The 18141-nt window shown below is 37.7% G+C and overlaps 1 protein-coding gene across 2 annotated transcripts in view; it reads left to right on the top strand.

The window, feature by feature from the left end:
* Positions 1-330: 330 nt before the first annotated feature.
* DSC1 (desmocollin 1) overlaps positions 331-18141 on the top strand; it is a 28416-nt gene continuing 10605 nt past the window's right edge. The window contains exons 1-11 of one of the 2 annotated variants that reach the window (XM_036885866.2): positions 331-667; positions 3134-3218; positions 4439-4641; positions 5828-5947; positions 6785-6940; positions 11556-11700; positions 12906-13072; positions 13515-13649; positions 15099-15284; positions 16735-16994; positions 17138-17280. In XM_036885866.2, coding sequence (XP_036741761.2) covers positions 605-667; positions 3134-3218; positions 4439-4641; positions 5828-5947; positions 6785-6940; positions 11556-11700; positions 12906-13072; positions 13515-13649; positions 15099-15284; positions 16735-16994; positions 17138-17280 — 1663 coding nt within the window. In that variant the 5' untranslated portion in view covers positions 331-604. The remainder of the gene's footprint in view (positions 668-3133; positions 3219-4438; positions 4642-5827; positions 5948-6784; positions 6941-11555; positions 11701-12905; positions 13073-13514; positions 13650-15098; positions 15285-16734; positions 16995-17137; positions 17281-18141) is intronic. The other variant, XM_036885869.2, reaches the window with a different exon arrangement.

Genomic DNA, 18141 nt, shown 5'->3' on the forward strand with positions numbered 1-18141 from the left:
ACAGGCTACACCTAAACGCTTAGATGGGAAGATAGCTTCTGATGGATGTGATCACACAGGCAGGTGTCTCCTCATGTGCCAATAGCAGCTGAGGAGGCATCACTTTCCTGCATGGAGTTCATGCACAATTTACGTTTGTACCCAGGGACAGGACAGGTTAATAAGGCCACGAAGAAGGGGGGTGTGGGAGTGCATAATGAGTGGGGAGGACTTCAGAGCATCCACCTGGGGGGGTGGGCGGAGGGCTGAGGATGCAGGGCGTTCCCTCTTGCTGCTGCCCATGTGCTACGTGGCAGGAGAAGTTTTGAAAACTGTGAGGAGGAGCTAGTGACTGGGTTTGGGGCTGTTTTGTACCCCACCCTCCCCACTTGTAGGAAAACCTCTTTACATTCAGAGGCAATAGAATCGGAAGGAGGAGGACTGACCTGGGACCAGGAGGAAAGCAGGTCTCCTGCCCCTCCTGTCGTGTCTCACTTGCTTCCTGCACCACGGCGGCAGGAGGAACCCCACACGGGGCCAGCTGTCGGGGTGTCTGCTGAGGCCGCCCGTGAGCCCGAGCTGCCTAGTGCCCAGTCACCATCCCTGGCCATTGGGACCGCTCCTGATGGCTGCGGTGGCCGCTGCCCCTGGGAGCATCTTCTGCAGGCAGCTCCTCTTCTCTCTCCTGGTGAGTAACAGCCAGCAGCTCAGGGAAGTCAGGCATGTTGCTACGTGCTTCCTCTCTCCAGTTTGGGCTTGAAGAGGGTAGGAGTGGGAGTGGAAGGCAGAGAAGATACACGGGGGAAACAAAAACAGATCTGAGAAAACCCCCAGGGAGATGGGGGGACTTGTGACCCGCGAGAGCAGCGTCCTGCTTACCCTCCAGATGCCCTGGGGCCAGGAGGCTAAAGCCTGCACGGGAATCCTGGTTCAGTCGCACTGGGCTGTTTTCTTAGGAGTAGTAGGATGAATTCATTCCTGAGGCATTTGGCCAGAATGGTTCTGAGGCTGATTTTGCTACTAGTCATTGAATAAACTGTAGTTATGGGACCTGCTTAGTTCCACTGAACTGCAAGAAGAGAAACGATTCTGGGTAATGATGGGAATTATCCAGGACTTTCTTAATTTTACACATGAGGAGCTAAATGAAGGGCAAAACTCCTAGTTCATGCAAGGGGCTCAACTTGAGAGAAAATGATAAAGGAAAATGGCACAGCCATTGAAAAAATACCATTAATTTGGCTTCCACTTACGTTTTTAATAGCTGTGTAACTGTGTACTCAGGTGCTAATTTTTCTTTGGTGGGGCGAAGGGAATCACCCCAGAGCTCCATCTGGCATTTCTGAGCTGTGAGAGTCCTTTTTTATTTTTTCAAATTATATTTTCAGAATTTAAAGATTTTACCATAAGGGAATAAATATTTTCTTCATATAAATAATATATGGTGTGGGGGGGTTGGTGGTCACATTTTCATCGTGTAACTGCCTGAGGGGAAAATACTCAGAGACCATCTTGTGTTTGTCTTAGGTAAAATGTGATGAAAGCTTTCCAAAGGAGTCATTCTGGTTTTTTTGCTTCTGGTCTCTGCTCTGCCCACCCTTTGGTGAATCCCCTTTCCATCCGTCCTTGATTGCCAGAATGACTAAAAGGGTGTCGGGCTCCAACTCCCTCCCAATCACCCAGCTGCAGATTTAACCTGAAGAACTGAAGCAGTATTTCTGGAAACCTCCATTGGTTCTACCTGCAGAGACAAACCAGTGAAGTGGAGGTCCTGGCACAGGAAGGAAGAAGATGGGTGTGGGGAGTGGGAATGTGGGATGTGGGTGTATCCTCTGAGAATAATGTGTGTGTACCTATTTGTATATGTATATACACATACATGTGTGTGCGTGTATATATCCAATGGCACAATTCTCTTTCCACATCATGTATTTAGACCATTACTAGTAAAATTCTTTATGCTCAGAAGGTTATTTAGGTATGTTAGTTCATTCCTTTGCACTAGGAATGAACATTTAAGAAAGTCAAATAAATAAAATGACTTATGGTTTAAGAAGAGATTATTTAAATTAAAACTGAATACATATGTAACTTTTAAATTCCATGTTTTGATATTATCCACCTAAAAGAGTTTTTGTAAAATTACAAATTATTTAAATAGGTTGATACAATATATCCAACAGATTTGAGTTGGAAAAGAAGTGTAGCCCCATATTATGGCTGAAAATTCTGTCTTTCCTTACCCCAAGTAATGGGTCCCCTAGTTAGTAATATGTCCTCAGAGAAAAATTAATCATAACATTAACCTGTTTTGGGGAAATCTAGCTCTACTTTATTTCACATTTAAATAATCAAAAAACAGTCATTTTGATAAAAAGAAGAGGTAGGAAATAAATGGAAAATGCCAAAAAAAGAAGCAAAATATGTTTGTACTTATAGAGACTTCTAAACTGATAGTTTCTCTTTTTCAGGTAGCTTCTGTCTTCTTTCCTTGAACTACCAAGCTTTTTAAAATAATAGTTGTGCCTTGAGTTTAATTAAAAATGTTTCCCCTACTGAAAGCTGTTTTCTGTATTTTGAAATATATTTCTTTTTAGACTACTTTTTAAATTTGAAATCATTGAAACTTTGAAGTTTATGCTAAGCCAGTCCAAGGAGTGATTTGAGATCAGTGACTATTTGTGAGCATTGGTTCTTTTGAGGTTAAAAAAAAATTCAGATATTTTCTAGACTTAATCAACTGTACCCTCAAATTGTTTGGGGCTGTGAAAATGATTTGTATACAAATATGTGATTATTACATTCCAGAGTTAAGTACTTTATGCTAAAAAATCAGAATGACATATATAATGACCTTAGAGATGATAACCCCTATATAAAAACAATGGTTTGCAATACATTTTCTTGAAATTATACAATGTGATTTAGGTTTTAAGAACTGCTCACCACTTTAATTTTTTCATTGAGGCTAAATGACTGTGGTGCCCTTACAGCTACTTTCCTTGCTGTTTCCTTTTAAAAAAATTTGACAAATATTGAAGAACTAGAAGATTAGTTTGTTTTTGAAATTGAAATCTTTTTATCAGTAGCACAAAACTGCATTGTAAAAGTTTGTGACCAAATATAATTCCTGTTTTTTTCTTTTTTTCTTGAGGTTTTACTATTATTTTGCGATGCTTGTGAGAAAATTTCTCTTCAAGTTCCTTCTCATTTTCAGGCTGACACACTTGTGGGCAAAGGTGAGAACTGTTTCTAAGAATTTCATAGTTTCAGCTTCTACATTTAGCTTCAAGTTGCTCTTGTAAATTTGGGATAAAAGCCATAAAGTAGCTACTTGGCATTGAAATTGACATCAAATGAAAGGTGGACTATTTGTTTTCCAGTAGTGGTGAGAGACGATTAAAATACCAAGTTAGTTATATACTTTTCTTGCCAAAAAAATTAGCAAACATCAGAGAGCTCAATTAGCTTAGCTCAGTTCAAACACAGCAAGTCACCAAAACTCAAACGTATTTTAATTCATATTGACTAATCTGCTGCCAAAATTCTAATACTCTTTAACTGATTACACACAAAACAGGTTTGTCAAAATTTAAATGTTTTGAAATAAAAGTTGGGCTTGAGGTTGATTCCTGTGAGCAAGTATCCACCCAGAATTTATGTGGTGTATTTCATACGACAGCTTGTGAAAGTCAAATAAAATTTCAGTGTCTTCCTTTCACTGCCATCCTTGAAGCACAGGCTGGTTTTTCCAAGCCCAAGAGTAACATTCCTTTCATAAGGTTTTTCAGTGGTCTTAAGTTTACATTTAGAAAAATACACCTTATTGCAGTAGTGGGCTCCTTCCCCAGGACAGACTTAGTCCAGTGCTTTTAGGTTTTAAATTAATCCCTTCCTTGTATCTTTTAAAAACATTGTTAAGATATAGTGTTGACTCTAAAGACACATAATAAATATGCAAAATATGTTAAATATGAATCTGTAAAGGAAATGTTTTGATGGTAAGTACAATGCCATGGTAATACTAAGTATTATCAAAGTATAGACCAGTTTTCTTATTTTTTTTGAAAAACAGTTTTAACTACTAAAGATTATTGCAATCAAATTCAGAATCTTCTGATGTCATAGTTATACTACATGTTGCAGAAAAGAACAAATCTGTGTATATATGTACAAACCCATACATTAAGAGTTAAGATAGAAACAATAAATCCAGTGACACTAAGAAAGTATTTTATGTCTATTCATAAATTAATTTATGATGAAAGGAGTGTGATTTGACTCCATAAATTTATTTAATTTTCAGGGCCCCTAAATTTTAGAATAGCAGGTACTCAACACATTCCTGGTGTAACCACCCTCTTTCCGCTTCTCCTGCACAATTCACGGTTGTCACTCCTGTAAAACTTGTTCTATTCCTGCTTTATCTTACAAATGACTGTGCAATTCTCCCCTGCAGCGAATCTGAAGGCGTGTCTCCCGTCGGCCAGCCTGATCCTGTCAAGTGATCCCGACTTCAGAGTTCTAGAAGATGGCTCGATTTACGCAACACGTGACCTCATTCTGTCGTCTGAAAGGAAGAGTTTCTACATTTTGCTTTCTGACAGCCAGAAGCAGGACCAGAAAGAGATAGAAATTGTACTGGAAGCAAGAGAGAAGAAGGTATATTAGGCAAAGACTTGAGCATAATAACCTGCCGAAAAGAGTCCTTCATTTCATATACTTTATTCGTTGCTAAAATCACCATTTTTGAATGCTCCTCTGTTTATCCATCCCCTGCAGTCAACACAGACACGGACTCTTTTAACAAATGTTACAGTTCCTCACAAAATGGTGTAAAAAGGAACAACTGATGCCAGGGCACACAGTCAGAGCCCCTGAGCGTTGAGGAGTTACCCCGAAACGGACGCCCACCCCGAAGGCCGCGGGAGGGACAGGCCTGAGCTCAGTGAACAAGGGCAGGCGGAGAGAGCAGGGCTCCACCCCGAGTGGCTCTTTCCCAAGTAACTATGGTTTTGAGTCTCTCATTACTGAAGAGAAGAGATTGCCCAGAGCTTGTTTGCATCTGAGTAGAAAATTCTGTGGGGTCCCCCTCTTCAGAGCATGGAGTATGGCCAGGCCGCGTGCCCAGGCCATTGGCTCGCGCGCGTGGGGGCGATCAGGGAGGGAAAGAGAGAGGGCGCCTGGAATCCCATATGTCTCACTTTAGGCAGACTCTGCATGATGAATTTGGTCTCATGAAATAACTTATCAACAAACGATTCGATCTATGAGAGACTTTCCCAGCTAAACTCCTGTCAATTACAAGAACTCCTCAAGTTTAGAATATGCTTACATTTACATGTGCATTACATATATTACACATTTAGGAGAAGACTTTCGAAACATCATTTTGCATCCAAACTGTAAAGTCTCCGCATCACATAAAATAAAATACACTTGAACAAGTGCCGACCTGTGTCTTTATGTAGGTTACAAATGCTCAGCACACTAACCAGTGTTTTAACAAATTCCAGTTGTCCCCTCCTAGAGGAATGGAACCAGTTCTTAAATATTTGTTAGTACATTATCTATTTTTAGGGGGCTTATTCTTTCAAGATGATATCTTTTATCAATGCCCTATAAAGTTCTGCTTGATCAACTGGTTAATAAGGAAATAGGTGAAACTGGTTCTTACCCGTATGTGTGTGCGTGCGTGTGTGTGTGTGTGTAGATATGGTTTGGGTATTGTCCACAATATTGTTATCTACAACACTTGTTTTCTTGATGTTGGTTGGTGTGTATGTGACAGTCACAGCTCTTAGAATGATCGGCAATGCTGTATTTCTTCATCTCTCATCAAATCCAGCTTCCTAAGAAGAGACTTGCTAAAGACACAGTTCTCAAGCGCAGCAAGAGACGGTGGGCTCCAATTCCATGCTCGCTGATGGAGAATTCACTAGGTCCATTTCCACAACATGTTCAACAGGTACATGTCATCCTGCTTGACTGTACGTTAGAATCACTTTGTTTTTAGCACTTTCCATTTGAATGGAATGGGGGCTTTCCCCTGTTGGTACTGATAAGTATCATCTATACCCTAGAGCTAGGGTCTTGCATAAGACAGCCTGCGGGTTTGATCACTTTCCTCCAGAATTCATAGCTCGCATCTAGAAACAATATTCCTATTTTGAGTTTCTGATGCTCTTAGGTCTACATCCAGACTCTCCTGAACACTCTACCAGACTTTAGCATTCATGTACAGAGGACATGCCTACAGATTTTGGGTAATTTGATACTCCTTTTAATTAACATTTATCCTCACAGAAAAGGCGCTTATTTCTGTTTACCAAGAAAGTGGTGTCACTGTTACATAGCTGGTGTGTAGATATAAACAAGCTTTGAAGTTCTGCAATTCTTGAAGAACTAACTGTGGAAGGAAAGTTGCATTCTTTGTACTTTTTTGATCACAGAACTTTGCATTCAAAATAAGTCGAATTCACTGAAATTGTTAATATACTTTATATAGGAATAAGAATAGTTGACTAAGAATTGCAAAAGTATATTCAACACCATGATTTTTCCATAAACATGCCAATAACTTGGCAGAATTTGGGATCAAAAGATGATAGATCGAGGCTTTGCACATTGTAGAATAGGAATAAGAATTTGAAAACCAAGAGGGAAAGTGAGTAGATTAGCAGAGAAAAGGAACAACAGATGCATAGGAAAGAGGGCAAGTGAGAAAACACACCATCACAAGAGATTGGGTTGAAGATACTTATGGCGTATTTGTCCTTTTCCTAAACTGTCACTTACTTTATAGGTCCAATCTGATGCAGCACAAAACTACACCATCTTTTACTCCATAAGTGGGCCAGGGGTGGACAAAGAGCCCTTCAATTTGTTCTTCATAGATAAAGACACGGGGGATATCTTTTGTACAAGAAGCATAGACCGTGAGCAATATGAACAGTTTTCGGTAAGTTATTGGATTATTTATTCAGAATTATGTTTTTTCTTACTGGTTTGATATTTTTATTGCTGCTTCTTTGCATATTGGAAGAATCAATTATTTGCTTTAATATTTTAAATGCTGTTCATGTGTAACATAAACCTCAAATTTCTATGAATGCTACTGATAAGGAAGGAAAGATAATGGCTATCAGAGGGGAGAAAAGCTGTAGGAAAAAAATGACAGAATTTCAAAGGACAGGTTTTGATCTGTAGAATCCTGGGACAATCAGTGACTAATAACGCTTTTATTATTCTCGACTGTGACTGTACTTATAAATCACATGAGAACTTTTTTAAAAACACTGATGCTCTGGCCAATTCCCAGAAATTCTGATTGTTGTGGGATGGGGCCCAGGCAGTTGAAAATTTGCAGTCACCCAAGGTGATTCTAAGTCTATTCTCAGGTTGAGATTTGGTCAGTCAGTCTCTTGAGCAACATTGTGCTTTTCTTTCCTGCTGTCTGTTCTTTGGCAAAGAGAACCTTAGATTTTTATTTCTTTAGTAGTCCGAAATAAACTTACCAATTCATCTTCTCTATCTAAGCTCAGTAACCCAAAGAAATATCCTAACTCTTCTGAAAATTAAATCCTGTTTTTTCTGTTTTAAACATCACACATCTCTTTAAACACCACACATGTCTCATCTGACGTACAAGAGAAATTCACAGTGAGCTCCAGAGTGATGGTGAATGGACCTCTTTACATACTTGGTATCTTGAATTGTGAAAGAGTATAGGAAAGGAGTTCTTTGCTAAAGTAGCATATAAAAAGGAAATTATCCAAAAGTACCATCTTAGCAGACACTGGAAAGAGGAGTAGGAATTGGTAGCCCCATGAGGCAGTCATGAAGGAGTTACGGTCACGGGGATAGGGGCCGGGAGGCGGGGTAGATAGCCAAGTGTTCAGGGCAGAGCCATCTGCAGTAGAAGGGCCCTTGCTGAAACAGAAAATTAACGAGAGTAACAACACACCTTGGCTGGAGTGTTGTTTGCAGCTAAGAAGGAGAGAAAGGTGAAGCTGGAGCCCATTAGTAAAGACCAAAAGGTGAAGGACCTTAAAACTCATGCCAAGGACCCTAACCTAAGGATGTCAAGGCACTATTTATAGGAGTGAAATTTTTGAAACAACATAAATGTTGCACTTTAGGTATTCATAATTAGAGTGGTTGGATTAGAATGACATATTTCCTATAATTTTATGCCCTCATCCAATTCTCTAGATAAACATACTTTACTCATAATAATATTGAATTGTCACTTTATGTAGGCTTTTATAGGAGAGGTATGCTAAGCATTATTACAAATATTTTGATCCTCTATCAAGAAACCAGATCATTGATAAATATATATGTATATATCTATACACACACACACACACACACACACACATATATATATATACATTCATATATATGTAAATATATAAGTTCTGTGCCACTTTTATAGCTCCTGCTCAAGAAGAAAAGATATAACACTAGAAATAACTCTAAAGGAGAAATAAAAAGCTGCGTACGCTGTGTGCTGGAATGACTCCTCATTTCTTATTTTGCTGCTAACATCCTGTTTATGGACCTTTGAGATTCAGCTGCTTCCTACTCATCAGTCTGGTGTCTGTCCTGGCTTCTGATGGGAGCCTTGCCAGAGGGAAGGGGGCGCAAATAGTTTATCATTAAAATAAGTAACTTGTTATTTTTTGACATATTTGGAAGGACAAAGGAATACCATGGTTTAGAATTTATGCTTAAAATTGGGCTTTTGAATAACTTCTTCTCCAGAATTACCCATGTTTGTCTTGCTCCCATTAGCCTGGTTAAGATTTAATTAATATTGAGAGAAACCACATCGCGAACTAGTAAAATTCACGGAAGGAAGTGTAACAGGTGGAAATGTGAGACGTGTCATAAAATCACTTAGAGCAATAGAGCATGCGGGCCTTCTGTGCTAAAGCTAAAAGTGTGTCTGCTTTTCTATCAAATCAATTTCACTTACTGTTTTATGCTGGAGAGCTTATTTCTCTGGAAATCAGTAGATCTTCAGTAACTGCACTTTTCCTTTTAGGCTTGGACAGGTCACAGCCTCCCAGAGCCCCTCTTCTCTGTTTTATGGGCTGTCTTACCTGTGTCAGAGCTGGGGTGATCATTAAATGCCACGCTGTTGGTGAAATCACTACATAAACTGTAAAGCTCTCTAAAGATATTGTAATGATGGAACACAAAAACACATACTCCAGAATTTTGTCCTCAAAAGTGGGGATTTTGATGGGATTTCCCAATTCTTTACTTTCATCTAACCCGTATATATGTTATTTAATCTCACTGATTATTGAGAACAGCAGCCATGGATCTAATTCAGTACATACCCTTACTGAACTCCTATTCTCTCTCTAGCCCCGTGTTGCCTTGTTTAATCTTGGCTTGTAGAGATTTTTCTGGGTGAATCACACCATTATTGCAGTTAACTATTAAATTCATCTGATCTTTCAGGGATTCAGATAAGGACATTTTTTCAAGTTTTTCAAAGAATTGCAGAAGAAGTAGGTTTTCCTCAGTAATGCCAATGAAAGAAAGCAGCTGTAACCACTCCCTTGGAGTGTTGAGGAGAATCTGTACCTTTCATAAATCCACAGGGAAAAATTGATTTCAATCTGGTCCCTTCTTACCTATCCAGCCAGAGTCTTACTATCTTGCAACATACGATTCTTTTCCAGACACAAGTCTACCCATTGTCTTTATGTACATGTTGCTAATCACATTCTGTTCCTGCTCAGCTTCAGCGTCATGCTCTCTGCCTTCCTCTCTTTCGTCCACACTGTATCTCTTCCTACAAGGCCAAGCTCAAGCTCCATCTCTTATTGGCAACTATTTGCATCTTCCCAAGGATAAGAGCAATTTCAGCAAATTATAGTGCTAAAGGGCTAAAAGGGATGAGATTCTTCAAGCTACAAGGCTTCAAGTGAGAAACAATATATCAATAACACACACATGAAATTTAAATAATGCTTTTCTAACAGCTAAAAATATGACCAATTTCAAAGTATAATCTTCTATATTACACTTATAATAATATTTAAGTATTTAAGTATATGATTATTGCTTTTAATATAAAATAATGGAAGCTAAACTGCAAAACAATTATTTCTGAGTTTTTTTGAAACTGTTGCTGTGGTGACTAAATAAGAAAATATTTATAATTAGTTTCTTTAGTATATGAACATAAGTAGGCTCTCCTAGGGAGCTAGGCTGTGCTTTAAAGTTTAGCTATATTCCTAGGTTAGATCATCCTCTTCACACAAATGATTTCAATTTTGAGATTTTTATTTTGGAGATCCTTGGCCTGTTATTAGAGAAAAATAAAACCAGTGCCCTGAAATCACACCTGAGACAAAATCACCATGTCTGAATCAATGCATTGTAAAGTAATTATATTAATGTGTAGTTAAATATCGAAACATATTATTATTTCAAACTACAAGTATTTATATAATAGGAAGCAGATGAGTATCTTCATTTCTGATAAAGAGAAAAACTAGCAAAAGTTAGCGTATAAATTATAGCAGAATGGACTTAGGTTAGTTAGATAGGGACATATTTTAATGCCAGTGTGATGAGGTGGAAGCATTTATTACAAGTGATTCCATAAAATGTTTATGACACTTTTTATAGACAGCCAACTTAAGGGATAGTTTGTCTTCCTAAAAGGGAATGTTGGACAGAACTGAATGAAAAAGCTATTTATTGAAGAATCACCCAAATGTCAGTGTCTCAGGCTTTGTCCCTGAGGACAATTGTAGTTTAAGAGGGACATAAAACAATTGCAGTTTTCTATCTAAAAATCTCATAGTGGCAGCAGTTTAGAGAAAGGAAAATTGATATCAAATATGACTTCATAGCAAACATTCATTTCAAATTCATATAAAATATTTTGAAACAAAGGGAGGGATTATTAGGAAGGCTGAATAGTGACAGTTTTAACAACAAAGGAAGAATGGAGAAATAATTTGATGGTGTTTGAAGGGAAAGGACATTAAATCCAGGTATTTGGGGTCAAGATATATCATTTCGAAATGGAATTTAGAATGTGTATATGATTTTATGAGCATTTTTTATTGTGTAAGAAGTACATGTTTATGATAGAAAAATGAGAAAATGCAGGTAAGTAGAGAAAAGAATTCATAATTGAATCACTCAGAGATAGTTGCTATATATTTATATGTATATACAAATCTGTAAATAAATAGAACCACATTGTTCATAAACTTTTAAAAAATACTTGATATTAGCCTAACTGGGGGAGGTCTACGTGCATTCCAACAAGCAGAGCAGCATGCAGTTAATGCAGGGGACAGAGCGGCACCATGCAGCCAGGGTGCCCATATTTGGTGGGAAAATAATGAGAACCTGAAACAGGAATGAAGCCATGTGGCAGGCATACACCATGTCATTGCCCCCTCACATTCATCCTTAACTACATAGACTTTCGTGTATGACTTTTTTAAGCATTACATCTTTCCCTAGCTGCTGGTTTAACGTGGTATGTTGCTGGTCCTTTGAAAACAGGCTGATGGTGTCCGCTTGCCTTTCAGCTCTATGCCTACGCAACAACTGCAGACGGCTATGCCCCGGAGTACCCACTCCCCTTATTGTTCAAAGTTGAAGATGATAATGATAATGCCCCCTATTTTGAAAGCAAAGTGACTATCTTTAAAGTGCTTGAAAATTGCCGACCTGGTAAGTTCACCTCTTTGGAAAACACTAGGTTTTTGCTCCAAATGAATTCCTCAGTGTTTTAGAACACAATTATGCAAAACATTTTTAAATGATTGAATTTCAAGGATATCCTACATACATCTTTATAGTCTTATAAGATGATATACTCTTCAAAGGCAAATCCTTTATGCTCATTTTCCTATACAGCTGGTGAAGGCAGCTGATACATAAAGTTACTGTTAGGTTAATCCACAATGAATATGATAGGGTAACAGACAAGTGTGGGTTACATTGTCTATTCTGACCACACACATATGTGTTATAGATGCATTTATAAAGCAATAAGTAATGTGAATCTTTATAAAGTTTCAATATATTTTCAAGGACCCAGAAATATATCACGACTTGGAAATGCTTATCTGACTTACAACAACATATACATTGCTTTTTGGCATATTTTCCAAACAAAATTAAAAGAAAAAATTAAACTGATTTGATGCTGTAGGCAGCTGACATTATGACCTTAGGCAAACCCAGGGATATAAAAGGCTGTCACATTATACATTAAGAAAAAAAATTTGTAAGAAACATTGGTTCTTATGCCTCCACCATTCTGCTGCCATTATATATGTATGTTGAATGTTGTTCTCCTACAATAAGTGGTTTGCTAAGGCAAACATTTCCAGTACTCTCATTCCTGGGTGCACAGCTTGTCCAGATGACACCCAGACTGGTGCATACTGTTCATGTCTTAGGTGTATTAATAATTACTTGCATGTATTAAAAACTGAGCCCTTTAATTAAAATATAAAAGCATAAGGCCCTTATTTTGCAAAGCTGTGCTGTTCCTCTAATTAACATTATCAATTTGGCTCCAAAAGAAACAAGATACACAGAGAAGGCCCCATCCGAAAATGGCCCATAAACTGAGGCGGTGGCTGGGGGAAGAATTTGAGAATCATTGCTACCAGGAGTGGGGTGGGTGTTCTCATATACATAGAATACAAATCATGTCATTCATAACAGCCACATAACAGAAGTGCTGCCATCAAGGGAGCTTAAAGTTTTGGAAATCGAGCCTTCAGACACTCTTCCATGTTTCTGTAAAATTAACTTACTTTGATTTAAAGAGAATAATATACAGAAATGGTTTGATTTTATTTTTGTTTTTAATTCAATCATATTGCCATTTAAAATTTCTGACAATATTGGATTCATCTAAACAGGAACTTCTGTGGGACAAGTGACTGCCATAGACCTAGATGAGCCTGGCACCCTGCATACTCGTCTGAAGTTCAGAATCTTACAGCAGATCCCAGACCATCCGAAGCATTTCTCCATACACCCGGACACAGGCGTCATTACCACAATTTCCCCTTTATTGGACAGAGAAGTACTGGATTGATTAATTAATTTCCCAGCCCCTAAGCTACATTTACACCCATAATGAATCCCCAGAGCAGTGCAGCAAGGCCTGCTGTGTGCAGGTCTCCACGCCCGCCTCTGTGCTGCTCTGGGGACGTCCTTTGTCCCTGCAGAGATTTGGGGCAGACGAGAGGTAGTAGATGAGGTCTCATTGAAGATCATGCACTCGACCTGATGTGTGGCTGTGAAAATAGCTTCACGTTTTGAAATGTTGTGTTAGACGGCTTCCCATTGTACTAATTGACCAATCTCTTGTCCCATATTTGTACTTACCGTGGCTTTTTTGGGGAAAAATATATATATCAGAAAAGGGGATTTGTAAAATAATCCAAACTTGAGCAATGACTATGAGAATTGCAAGATAAAGGAAACAGAAGTGTTCATCAATGTTCCATTTCCCTTTTTTTCAGAAATGCGATACATACCAGTTGATAATGGAAGTGCGAGACATGGCGGGCCAACCTTTTGGGTTATTTAATACAGGAACGATTACTATCTCGCTGGAGGATGAAAATGACAATCCGCCATGTTTTACACAAAATTCTGTGAGTATATCTCTGTACTCATTTACCAAGTTCATTTATTTTTTCAAAAAACAAATCTGGAATTTGGTAGCTCTGTGAAATTATGTATCTTGGTTTTAATAGTTACCACTTAGAAATAGCAAATGCCAGAAAATACTATTTCTGTAAAAACAATTAAAGCAGCAATTTCTACTGGCTTCTGGGGAAAGAACTACTCTCTTGGCCATCTAAGAACTTGTTAGCCTTTGAGGCCATAAATGTATTCAGTGTTTTCTTGGAGGCCAAGCTCCAGTATCAGATTCCTTAGATTTAAATTCCTTATCTAGGGTGAAGGAGAAGAGGCCCTCTCTGGTATCCTTTGCACTTCAACTTGACATGAAAATGGGACTAGCTTTGTATCTTCTGCTCTGCTGGGAAGTCACTCATACAGGTTGGTCTGCCACCATCTATCTGCAGGCTCTTCCTGTATTATGTATGAGCAAACTTCCCCTTAGAAAGTACACAATACAATAAATACATATATAGGATGATGTTTGCAGGAAATGGCTCTTATTCTTTGAAGTTTTATTGAGTAATCTTAATTTTTTTATTAATCTATACAAGAGTACAAGTCAAAGAAGTGAAAGCCTTCAGTGATAGGCACATTCATTTTTTATAACAATTTTTATATTAATTCCTACAACTTATAAAGATACGTTTTATCCCACTATTTCATATGAGAAAATGGAAAGTCAATTAAGTAACTGACTCGTGATCTCATACATATAGACCACATAAGAGGAAAAACTGGGATTAGAATCAAGATCTCTTATGCTGTCATGCCCTAAGATTGTCATCCTTCTGTAAATTCATTTTACATTCTAGAAAGTCTCTGATTTGCTAATTCTTTTAGTCTTTTAATATGATGTGCTTCCATAACCATACTTCTTTTTTAGGTATGGGATGGGAAACTATGATTTAATTTCTCAAAAAAGGAAAACCTTTTTTAAGTGTTTGCCAGTGAATCAAAAATAAATTTTTAAAAAATGGCTTAATAACAAGTCTTCCGGTTATAATAATAAATCATTGTAGGTTTATAATTATCTATAAATTGAAAGCTTCATATATTAATGAAAAGCATTTATTCGGTACTTGCTATGTCTAAAAATATCGACTGTAAATAGACTGTAAATAAATCATAGACTGCAATTATTGTAGAGATTCAGGATAGAGACAAATCTGAGGGCTTATATGATTAAGAAAATCACCTCAGAGAAGCTGAGAAATTAAGACATGAATTAATCTTTGATGAATGGATAAAATTTGAAAAAGCAATTAAGGAAAGAAAGAAGCTGTGTATTAAATTTATGAATTTTTCCCAATACATGATTGCATATTTTGTATCACTTTATTCTTTCTCTTTCCGTATAAGTTTTATAGAAAATCATATGGAAGTTATGAACTTATAATAACAAGAGGCCATTGTTTCAGTATTTTGCAGAAGTAGAAGAAAATAGAATTGACGTTGAGATTTTACGAATGACGGTTCATGACCACGACTTGCCGAACACTCCTTACTCAAAGGCTATTTACAAGATCCTACAAGGAAATGAAAACGGAAACTTCAAAATCAGCACTGACCCAAATACCAATGAAGCAGTCTTATGTGTCTTCAAGGTAAACAAAACGATAATCACACAGATCTTTAAGAAATTCCAACTTACACTTGGGCATTGATATGTACTATACATGCATTGATGTACGTGCGTGTGTATACATAGTAATTCCTGTATGTATATGACAGAGAATTGCAATGCCATGCTGAAATGATTTACATTGTTTACATAAACTTTGTTATTACAACTATTGTCGTGGTGTTGTTATTTTACCCTCATTTTCTCTCTCAGAGGAAAGGCATAGCAGGTAAAATTTGATTGTTTTATATAGGACTACCGCAGAGAAATAGTGAATTAGTGATTGAATATTGGCCTTGGAAGGGGTCTCAGACACTCACTCATCCAAATCCCTTCTTTTATAGACACAAGACAGAAATGGAAGGGTCACTATTTGCAATCCATCCTCTTGACTTTTCAATTCTTATGCTCATAATTGAAGTTTTACTTCTCTATTATGTGTTTTATGACAATTTACTAAATATTCAGGAACTATTCCCATGAATCCCTTATATCTGAGGTAGGCAGTGCTTCAGGATTTTTAAATCAACTGCGCTTACTAGCTCTCAGCATGATCACTGCAGCCGGACCCGGCTCCTTTCTGAGTCCTGCCGCACCTCCTGCCCTCACGCATCTCTTACAGACAGTGTGCTTTCTTAGACACTATATGCACAGACTGTACTTTCCTCAAAGATTTTTCAGGAAATTCCTGTATTATGTTATCTATTCTTTTTCTCACTTTCTTTCTGCTCCCTTCCCTCCCTCCCCCCACCCCCTTCTTTCTTTTCCTCTGGGCTATTGTGTTTCTTTTCCCTTGTTTTCCCTTTTTGGTTATCTTGATAGATTTTTACTCTCTAATCATTTATTGTTTCAGGATTCTTTCTAATTATTCAGTTCAGGACTGAGAACTTGGATTAGGAGCTAAGCAAACCCAAATATAATGTGCTTTGAAAAGATGCTGCTAAAAAGGCACATATTTTTGGTTCAGACGTTCACAGGAACTGCTCCATTGTAGCCAAATCTGTATCTCAGGAACTTCTCCAATTATTTTATGTTCTTTGCTTGGAGGGAGTTGGCGCTGTGTGAGCCATCTGACAAGTAATGAAGTAATGACAATCAATAGTCTATCTGAATTTACTCAAACATCTACTCTCTATTTCTATTAATATTTAAACATGAAATTAAAACATGTAGACAGGGCCTTCCTGAAAAAAAGTGAAAAGAAAAATTGGTTAAATCTAAAAATCCACAATTTTACATTTTATAGTGCTTGTTATTATAGGAAGCTAACGGCTAATTTGTTATTGTAGGAAGCTAATGACTATTTAACTACATGAGCACCTTCAGTAGCATTTTATATACAAAAGTAATACTTCTTTTTGTGCTAAAACTGGATTCATACATCTTCTATATATAGTATATATTCAACTGATTAAAGCATGTTTCTTCAACAGCCATTGAACTATGAAGTCAATCGCCAAGTGGTTTTACAAATTGGTGTACTTAACGAAGTACAATTCTCTAAAGCAACGAACTCACAAACTCCTACTATGTGCACTACAACTGTCACTGTGACTGTTAAAGACAGTGACGAGGGTCCTGAATGCCACCCACCAGTCAAAGTTATTCAGAGTCGAGATGGCTTCCCGATAGGCAAAGAAATCCTTGGATACAAAGCCCTGGATCCAGAAACGCACAGTGGGGAAGGCTTACGGTAAGTATTTTTCAAAAAGTTCCTTATTTTTAATTGTGATATAAATTGATTCCAAATTTAAGAAAGTTCTGTGTATTTTTCAAAGTGACATTTTGAGATTATGTCTACTTTTTGAGCATCTGCATTTGATTTCTAAAAATTAGGTATAAGAAGATAAGAGATGACGGTAACTGGTTTGAAATTAATGAATACACTGGTGACTTGAGGACTATAAAAGTGCTAGATAGAGAATCAGAATTTGTACGAAACGACCAGTACAATGTTTCTGTGGTTGCAATGGATGCAGGTGAGTGCAATTTTCTAGAAATAAAATATAAATATAGCATATATTTTTAAGGAAGTCTTGGGGTGAAATTTGTTTATTTCCAGAGAAAAACTTAATGCAAAAAATGTTTGCATTTATGATTGCTCAGTTTATTGGAGACCATCAATTTAGACCCCAGTGCATCAGTAATGCAAAGCTAGGAGGTGGCGAATGGCCAAAGTTCAACTTCTGAGGTCCATATTACTTGATCTAAGCCTTGGACAAGGTGACGTCTTGTAGTGGAGGTTCTCCATTTTTTTCAGTAGTACATACTTAGATTTTTATGATTTGGTTCAAGGTAGGTTTCTTCTGAGCCTTTTTTTTAAGGGGGAAAAAATGATCCTATTTCCTAAAGAAATGACCGAATGATGACTGAAACAAGCCTTTGCCTTGGTTTGCTATCCTTCTCCAACATTAATTCTAGAACCTGTCTTGTGAAGAAATATCCTTCCAATGTCATAAAGTGGTGATTCCAAAACCCTCTTTAACAGACAGTCCTGCAGTGAACTGTCTCTGAATATGAACTATTGTAGTGTCAGCCTTGATGCTGGCTTTTCTTTATGTAATTCAAGTACCTCACTTAAACTTTGCTTGCCCAGCATCCCCTGAAGAGATGGCTATCAGAATAAACACTGGCCAGCCAGACTATACCTAGAGCCAGGCCACCCTCCCTGCCCTCCAGTCTCCTGCATTTCAGAGATCTTGGTTGACTTCCATAACTTACCTCTGGGCCCCATGTCTTTTCTCCTTCACTGCTTTCAATTTCTGCTCTTAGGTTTCAAATTCACCAATAAATAGTGAGCCTGAGAAGCCCCAGTCCCTCGTTCTTATTCCAAAAAAAGC

Source organism: Manis pentadactyla, chromosome 6 (assembly GCF_030020395.1).
Source record: "Manis pentadactyla isolate mManPen7 chromosome 6, mManPen7.hap1, whole genome shotgun sequence".
Lineage (NCBI taxonomy): Eukaryota > Metazoa > Chordata > Mammalia > Pholidota > Manidae > Manis > Manis pentadactyla.